The sequence below is a fragment of the Vigna radiata genome, chromosome 6 (genome assembly GCF_000741045.1).
Source record: "Vigna radiata var. radiata cultivar VC1973A chromosome 6, Vradiata_ver6, whole genome shotgun sequence".
Lineage (NCBI taxonomy): Eukaryota > Viridiplantae > Streptophyta > Magnoliopsida > Fabales > Fabaceae > Vigna > Vigna radiata.
The window spans coordinates 35,798,312-35,808,075 of NC_028356.1; the positions used below are offsets into that span (position 1 = coordinate 35,798,312).

Below are 9,764 nucleotides of genomic sequence, written 5' to 3' on the forward strand. Positions count from 1 at the left end.
GGATTAGCCTCATCTAGGTAAAAATCCATAAATATAGTATAAATAATATAATACATAAAGTAAATCAATTACGTATTCATTATTATAACATTTATGATGTTTGATTAAGTTGACTATCAAAGTATTTTCTACAGGTAAATCTCCTCTTGGTCTAGAAAAAACGTGAACCTAAAACATCTTAACTTGAAAGCGTGATATTGAAAACATGACCCCTCTCAGTCTAAGGCTACATCAAAGTCTAAAAATATTTTGATTAAAAGAATAACTAATTCTTTGCTAAAAAAATATTAAAATAGCTTCACATCGATTTTGATCTTACAAGAATAATTATTAAAAAAAATAATAATACATATGCATTTCACTAGTGTATATTAAGAATGTAAGAGAATTTGATATCTTAATACCTTAACTTAGACACTTAATATATGTATATTAAGATAAAATAATGAGCTGTTTTTTATGAAAAAAAAAGGTTTTTACTCATGAATAAATTGATAAAATTTCACTTTGTATAAATTCTTGTTCGATATATACGAAACATCTTTGATGTATAATTTATAAATTAAATGAACTTGGTCGTTTAATTTAGTTCTACTAAGGTAGAAGAAAAAAACCTCATTAAGTGAGTATAAATTATATAACTTTAACATATTATAAGCGTTTATTGTTGTTCTAGACAAATTTCAATTTTTTATAAACTTAAAAATATATTTAATGCATATAATATTGATTTTATTTTAGCATTAATGCAAGGGATGTGACCCGGAATAAAGATTCGGGCGAGAGTGGTGGTAGATACTGAAAGGGCCCTACGAAAAACATCATATAAGAAATTCTACAGTACTTCGTTTCAATTTACTAGCATTACCTGTTTCAGTAAACTCACCAAATTATAAAAAGAAAAAAGTTTTTTTTAATAATTATTTTTTAAAAATATATACGTGTCAGTATGTGATATATCTGTTTTAAATATCTTTTTAAAATAAATTTAAATAAATCAATAAAATAATAACATATATCTTGTTTAAAAAAATTGTTAAAATATCATTATCCAAACATAAATATCAATGTTTTGTCGTATTTTATTGTTATTGTTTTAGATTTGAATTTTGGGTTCCTTAGAAGAAAGTCTGTCGTACAAATCATGTTACCCAATTTTCTTTTTTCATTTTTCATGTTTTTAGTATCTTCTCATCACTTGTTTTTTCTTCCTCTACCGACACTGCTTCCGTCCTTTTTCTTCTTTTTCGAATTAAATATTCATCTCAAAACTCATTATTTTATAACCTTAGATTCTATAGTAAACAAATTGTCAATATAATATCATATAATTTAATTATATTATTTTGCAAAATAACTTTTAATTTTTCCTGTGCTTTTCATCATCTACATTAGAATTTATTTTATTATTAGAATTTGAAATTAAATCATAGTTTATTGACCTCCAATCATCAGTTTCTCCTTTCTTTTCACTGACAATTACTTATTATTGCACATGACATTGTTTCTATACTTTAAATTTAATGGCTGGCATAACACCTTTCCAACCTCATCATATTCCTTTCAAGACCAACTTATAAACAATACAATCGATTCAATTTTTTATATAAATTAAGTCAACATTTGGATAATCAACATTCAGTTTTATATTTTTTACATAATTTTTTGTAACATATATATACTGTATCTCTTATCATCACATTATTTATTTTATTGTTGTCTTGTTTTTCCTTCATATACATTATATATTTTATACAAATCTTTTGAAAATAAAATTATCCTTATTAAAATTAAACCAACCATGCATGCATTTGACCATTTGCTAAATATAACCAATTACTCCTACTATTACAACAATGTAATGTCTCTTACAGCTATATTTATAGTTTTTAAAAACATGTTACAGAATAGAGTTAACTTTATTTATAGAAAAAATATTATGTAATTTAAAATTGCAAATTCATCCATGCAATAATTGTAAAATAACCAGTTTGCGTTTTCATTATAGCCTCTGATAATCACTTTTAGTTTTTTTAGGCGTTATTAAATGAAGATTTTGACTCTACTGTCTCTCAAACATTCACAAATTTTGATCTATTAACCTAGAAAAACGTGAAATGGAAACCGACCAACCACTTCCTCTTGCTTGAAACTCAGTCATCTAGAAGAGAGCAACATCATCAGAATCCGGAAACACACATAATTACAGCAACAAAGCAAGAACTTGGTTCACATTATCAAACCACTGAAGAAGGAAAACCAGAAAATAAGGAAGATCTGAACAAAATCTTAATCATGTTCAATTATCATCGATCATGAACCAAAAAAGGAACGCATTACACAACTAGTATTTCTCTATACACAAACTCATCATATGTTGCAGAATTAATCTTACGTTCTCCGTCATTGTAAAAAGAATCACAAACCCCACTCATCCTTTCACGTATTATTAACTTTAATTACACTTGAACAGCAGAGAAACTAACCTCTGTTTACAGCCATGTTACGCATGTATCAAAATAACAAAATTTAGACATTATCAGACATCTTCGTACTGTGTCTCAGCCAAAACTAAAGTTTCACCTTCATCCTTCATCATCGCATGCATAATAAAAGCATGTGGAAGACATCAAAGTGTAGAATTTTAAGGATGAAACTTAGATTGTTGAGAAAGATATTCACATTTGATTTTATGTTTATCAAGAATCGAGAGAAAATGGGGTGCGTAGAAGATCATAAGGTGACCAAAGAGCATCGAGAGGACAAGGTCTGTTATCGTCCAATCTGACCCACGGTTTACCCTTCCCACTCCAATGCAACAAACTAACCGGACCAGGGTGAAGATCCCGACACAGACCACGAAAGTTGTCTCCTCCGAGACCGTGCTGGTTCCACCTATGATCCACCGGAACAATGTTCCCCGCAAACACAAGCAAAAACGGCGGCAACGAACCCAGTTCGTATATTCTCATCCTCTTCTGAACCTCCATCCACTCTTCGATCTTCCTCGTGTAGTCCCCCACGCGCCACCGTTCCAAATCAATCACCATCACCCCCGTGTTGAAGTAACAGGCTCTCCGGTCCGCGAACGTCAGCGACAGCGAAGGGTTCGACCAGAACGTGGGCGTGAAGTAGGAGGTGAAGTTCGCGTTGCAGTATTCCGGCGCCGCCAGCACACTGTGTTCTCCCAACGGCGTGGCTGCCAGTTTGGCGATGTCGTCGACCAGCACGAGGTCGGAGTCGAGGTAGACCACGCGCTTGACGCAGCGTGGGATTAGGGTGGGGAAGTAGCTGCGCGCGTAGTTGAGGGGGCAATCGAGTGCGGCGCGGATTGAGGTGGAGATGAGGCCGGAAACGAGGTGGTCGTGGAAGGGGTAGATTTGGAAATTGAGGTAGGGGAAGGAGGTGGCGATTGTAGCGCGTAGGAGGGAGGCGTTGGAGGAGCAGACGAAGTGGAAGAAGACGTTTTGTGGGCAGGAGGAGTGTTGGAGGACGGAGAGGATCGCCGCCATTGAACCTCGGATGTATGTGGTGTCCAGCGTCATTGCCACGTGGACAGCTTGTTCGGAGCATAATAGGTTTGAATGTTGGGTGTTGGAAAGAGAAGGACATTTTGGGGAGTTGTAGAATTGAGGTGCTTCTTTGAATTGTTGGGTGAAGAGGTTGTTTGTGGAGGACACGCACGAGAAGAATAATAATACTAAGAGGGAGACATTCCTTAGAAGATTTGAATAGAACATCATTGTTGATCGTTGATCGTTGATCGTTGTTGTGTGTGCTGAGAATGAATGAGAAAATAAGAGAGATCTTTGGGATGGCTTATAATTGGAGTTTGAGGTTTCAAACAACACGCTTTTGAGTTAGCTAGCAAAGTTATAAAGTACTAGCAATAGAGAAAGATTGAGAATAAAGTCAAGAATACACATAAGTTGGTGGAGTTCACAAAGATTTTCAGCCTAGTCATATTATATTGAAAAATCATCTTTTATACATACATATATATTTTTAAATAATTTCAAAAAAAAAAATAATTATAATGGTACTGTTCCTAAGGTTTTGAAGTCCAAATATGGGGTATGCTAGTGGACATTGAAGGAGGGATGGGACTAGAAAATAAGGTAGTCCACTTACACAAACATGGTATGTACTTGTGTGCTGTGGAGTATGTTGCCATAATGAAAAAATAACTCAATTTGACAACTCAAATACACCCATCTTCATGCTTCATTCAATTTTCATTTTTATTATTTTCTAGATATTTTATTTTAATAACTATTTTTAATAATAAGATACATGTCATCATTTTATTTATTTGTTTGAATTTATACTTAAAAAAATATCTGAAACAGACCTATCACAAACTATCAGGTAAATGTTCTACAAAGATAATTATTAAAAGAAATTTTTTTCCTTTTCTAAAATGGAAATGGGAAATGTGTATTCGTAACAATTATCTACCATGCAAGTACATTCAAACCAAACGTTTTTATGTTTCTCTATTTCTCTCATATTTTTCACTCTCTGGAATAGAGGTTATTTTAGGATAGTGTCCTTCCAAATAAGGACACTTGACTTAGAAAATTAGAACGGTAGAGCACTGTTGTGCCAAAGTAATAAAGAACATATAATTAATGATGTTTTTTACTCACATTCAACGTTGTTCATGGTTCCTGGTCATTGCATTGACGAATTTTATTTTTATTTAGTGAAACTATGTCGCATTCATCAGCAAACTTTGTCTCAGCAACCTAGCATTTTCACATCGCTTCATTTCTAATTTAGAAGAAATTAATTCTTCAAGAAATGATCACATTTATAGGTAAGATATACTCATTGATTTAGGTTTAAGCAAACTCAACTTTTAATTTTTATTTGATCAATTTATCTTCCAAATAAATATTGACATACAGTCTTTGACTGTTTTTTACTAAAACTTGCAATTTCAACATTTTTGTTATATTTTTTTACAATGTATTATATTATTTAATATTTAAAAATACACATGCAATCAATAATATATTATTATTATTTAATAATTTTGTTAAGATGATATACCTATAAGGTAATTAACAAGTTCTTTTGTTATTTAAGTTAGTTTTTGACACAGTTTTACTTAAAGTATTGATTGCTTTTAAGTTTGAAATGAACTCTGTAACAATATTGTTCTGAAAAAGATATCTTACGAAATTAATAAAGAAAATCATATATAATTATTATGATTATCTATTCTTAATTGGCTGTAATGAATATTATAATATATTAGTTTAATTCAATAGAGGAATATATTAGTTCAATTCAATCTTGGAATATATTTCGTTAAAGAATTGAAAATAATTTTTTATTTAAACGAGTAAAAATAAACTTTTTGATGACTTTTAATACCCTTTATGAGCTGTGTTATATTTATTAATTTCATAATGCAATGTTAGCAAGTACCATACATTTAACTGACTCCTTTAATTGGCTTGTTGTAACCCAATCTTCATTACATTGACTAGCTTGATTTCAATAATAATTAACTATAGTATCAACTATTTTCTAACCTTATCTAAGATAAATTAATTATAAAATAAACTTCGTTGGTTACATGATTCTATACTATTTTTGTAGTTTAATCAAGCTACTTATTGTTATATATTAATTATGCTTACATGATTTTGTTGAGAATATATCAACACTAGTATTTTATTAATTCTTTTAGAATATATTATTAAGATTGTAAATATAGTATATGAATTTTATAATATTAAGCTGATTCTGCAAATTGAGTATTTTCAATTGTTTATTATGTAACGTTTTTATATTTTATTTGTTTGATTTTTTACGTTTTTTTTTTTCAAAATCGTTAAGATGTACTTGTAGTAGGTATTATGATGTTATAATCAATAGATAATTGATTAAGAGAATATTTACAGTTATATATATATATATATATATATATATATATAAGAGAATGTCAAAAAAAAAAAATTAAACAAAGGTTTGAATTTAGGTGTGAACAAGAAAGTGAAAGCGCGTAGAAGCACGTGCGCGCACGTGATGAAGAGAAGTTATTGAGTTTTGGCCCATCTCTGAAATTACTTTTTCCATTTATACTTTGTTTGTTTCTGAAAAGAAAACGCAATGATAGCGCTAAAGTTCAAATATATGGAAGCACCGCCATTTCAACCAAAACTAAAACACGCTTCCCTTCAAAATCTCTCAAAATTCATCACTTTCTTCGTATTAGTTGGCTAATCATGTTAGCATTACTGCTTAATGTTAGCAATCTAAACTCAAATAGTTTAAACATTCTCAACTTTAATCTTTGATAAAAAAAAGTTTTTGATTAAATTTTAGAAGATTATGATTAATTAAAACTAAATCTCTTAACTATGACACACTTTCTATTTTCCATTCAATTTTTAACCTCAGTTATGTATTGTCGGTGCCAAATCATTAATCCAATGTCACTATCGGTTGAAACAAATGGTCAAAAAGTCAAAGTTATCATTTTTCATCTTCTTCATGTTATTAAAACCTCGTTTACTTGAAATTAGGGTTTTGTTTAATATTTTTCTTGCAAATGCAAGACTTTTAATACTTAAAAATAAATTAGATATCTAGACTAAAATACAATTTAAACGTACAAAGAAGAAGTTTATCCTATATATGAAATTTTACAAAAATAAATAAGATTAACATTTTTTATCGAGTTATCAAATTTGAGAGTTTACGTAAACTTGTGAGAGTCGAGTAAACTTGACTCATAAACTCAATTAGTAAATTCGTATTACTTTATATAAAAAAATTATATAAATATTAAGTCTACAAAATTATATAACTTTAAATAAATAAAATTTATAGATAATGTTTATAAAAATAAATGTTATAAAACATAAATATGGTATTTTTTTTTTAAATTTGTATAATCATTTCAAACTTACAATTTTATATGATCTTACTAATTTTACAATTGATTTTACTAAATTTATGTAAAATACAAGTTTACTTTCTAATCAACTCAAAAACGATATCTAAAAATATAAATTCGTAAAAGCTTATGAATTAACTTAAAAGTTTGATCCTCGTGCTTTTGACATTAATTTGAGGTAGAAATTTAATTTTGATGGCGCAAAACGAAGAAGTTGCAAAAGTTTGTGCAAAAGGAGAAGTCAAAGAAATGGATTACAGTTGTCGAGAGCATTGAAGGGTCTAATCTATGAGTTGTTGGGATTTTTGTGAATAAGAGTACACACAAGTACTACGTCATTATTCACTGTTCACACATCCTTTGCACATGTTTACATACTTTCTTTCAACTTCTCATGTCTTCTTCTACATTATCTTTTATATATATATATATATAAGAAATATTCTTCATTTTAATTTATGTTATAATATAAAATTAACTAATTTTATTAAGAATATGTTTAAAGTTATATTCAAATTAAAAAGTTAATAAAAACAGAGTATTCAGACTTGGATAATGGAGATGAGAAATAAGGATAATTTAGCAAATAATTTTGTTGGTTGGTTTGTTTAAGACTATATAGAGATTAAACTTAATATGTAAACTTTTTGTTTATAAGTATTAAGTTTTGGAGGAATTGTCTTATATATTTCTTTGTTAAGGTTTCTTATTCTACGTTTAATTAATGTCACCATCTTTAGTAATAATATAATCACAAAGTCTTCTCTATAGAAGAATCACTGTCAACGTTGGTAACTAGAATTAAACATGGGAGTAAAGAGAAATAACTTCCAAAATGCTTTTTTTTTTAAAAAAAAATACATTCTGAAGCACATTTTCAAATTAAAAAGTATTTTTCATGTTACACAATCCAAAATAAATTAAAAAAAGTCTACTTTCCAAAATGAAAAAAATGTATATAGAATTTCCAAAATATATTTTGAAGTAATTAAAAAAAATATTAAATAATTCAATATAAGATTTAAAGACTGATTAGCTTACAAAAATATTCCGTGTTTAATGCAAAATAAATTTAAAAATACTTATATGTGTGAAATAACTAGAAATTTTTTTATAAGGAACTATTTGACAGTTGAATCAGAGCCTAAGAGTAAATAATTAGACATATAATTAGAGAAATATTAATTGAATAATTGAACGAAGCACCAACATTTTATTTTTATTAATCTTAGAAATTAGATTAATTTTAATAATTTACTTGGTTTTCCTTTTGGGCTTGCAAAATTGAAGGCCGATAGTGAGTTTTTGTTTGTTTGTTTTCCTATACTTGGTGCAAATAGGTTTAAAATGGATAATTTCTTTTAACACCCCATAAATATAAGAAAAGTCCCAACTATCTATAGGTAGGAAAATCTGTTTCAAAAGTTCAAAAATATATTTGAGCTTAGAAACATATTTTGAATGGTGTGATTTTCAATTTTAAAATTTTAAAATGTATTATGAATTACATATATAAATTATATAATTCAGAATATCTTTTAAAATTATATATTCTATAAATATAATATTAATTATATAATTTGGAATATATTTTTAGATAAAATAATTCAAAAAAATATTTGAAATTATAAAGTCAAAATTCAGATCATCTAATTTAAAATTTTGAAATATATTTATCAAAAAACGTTGTTTAACGTTAGTTATTTTGGGTTTTAAAGTGATTGTTACATAATTTTCATTTTTTAAGTTTTTAAGAAATTTTATATTCATTGTGGTTTTAATTTAATATTTTGGTTTAAACCTCTTTTTGGTCCCTAAGTTATAACCGGATGTTCAGTTTAGTCCCTGTTTTTTAAAATGTAAATTTTTGGTCCCTAAGTTATAAAAAATGTATCAAATAAGTCCTTTTTTGACTTGAAATACTGTTTTTGGTTGTTTCTTAACAAATGCTATATCTTTAGATTGTTCTGATTTGTTTCTTAATAATAACAGCACTTTAGATTGTTCTTTGGACTTACATTAAAAAAGGACTCATTTGATATATTTTTTATAACTTATGAATCAAATGTTTACATTTTTAAAAATGGGGACTAAACTGAATATCCGCTCATAACTTAGGGATCAAAAAGATATTTAAACCTAATATTTTCATGGAACTACCATAATAATATCAATACAAATCCACAATTGTTTGAATGAATTTCTTATATTACTTTTATCATGAAAGATGTAAACATTCACTATTAAAGTTGTTAAAGTTTCTTTTTCTATTATGGCTTTCGCCATTAATTGGATCATTAAATCAGAAGTTATTATCAGACAGCTGTTTCAATGAACTTTCATTATAAATGGATGAAACGCGGATTTCTTATTAAATAGATAATTACACAAATTTTTTTAATTGAACTTGATTTTGTAAAATTTACAAATCATCCATTAATTTTTTTTTTTTAAACAATCTTGTTTAAAGCAATGTTACATCTTTTGTGTTTAAAAGAACATGTCAAGTCATCAAGAATAATTTTGTTAAGAATTTCTTATTTTAAGTAATTTTGCTTTAAAGATGATGTTTGTAAATTGGAACAGCATTTTTTTTTCGAATAAAATGATTTTTCATGTTGCTAGAGTAAGAAAACTGAGTTAAGTGTTTTCTAGCACAAAAAATGAATATATATTAAGAACTTTATAACCAACTAATTAAGGTATTTTGAGGAAAAAAAGTTAAGTTTAGTAAGATGATAATAATAAATAATTATGTTAAGGATTTAAATGATTGTGGATGGTATAAAAAAATTAAAATGATAATAAGTGTTTTAAAAAATGTAAACAACACTTTGAATAGAAGTGTGAA

At 27.7% G+C, this 9,764-nt stretch overlaps 1 protein-coding gene across 1 annotated transcript; it reads right to left on the minus strand.

Annotated features, from left to right (window-relative positions):
* Window positions 1–2,064: 2,064 nt before the first annotated feature.
* On the minus strand, window positions 2,065–3,933 carry LOC106764042 (probable galacturonosyltransferase-like 1). The gene has a single exon (XM_014648241.2). It carries the CDS (start codon window positions 3,741–3,743, stop codon window positions 2,700–2,702), a length of 1,044 nt encoding a protein of 347 aa, XP_014503727.1. The 5' UTR covers window positions 3,744–3,933; the 3' UTR covers window positions 2,065–2,699.
* Between the last annotated feature and the right edge of the window lie 5,831 nt (window positions 3,934–9,764).

Bases quoted from the DNA above. Each gene is read 5' to 3' on its own strand.
- LOC106764042 (XM_014648241.2), bottom strand. From the start codon at position 3,743: ATGATGTTCTATTCAAATCTTCTAAGGAATGTCTCCCTCTTAGTATTA.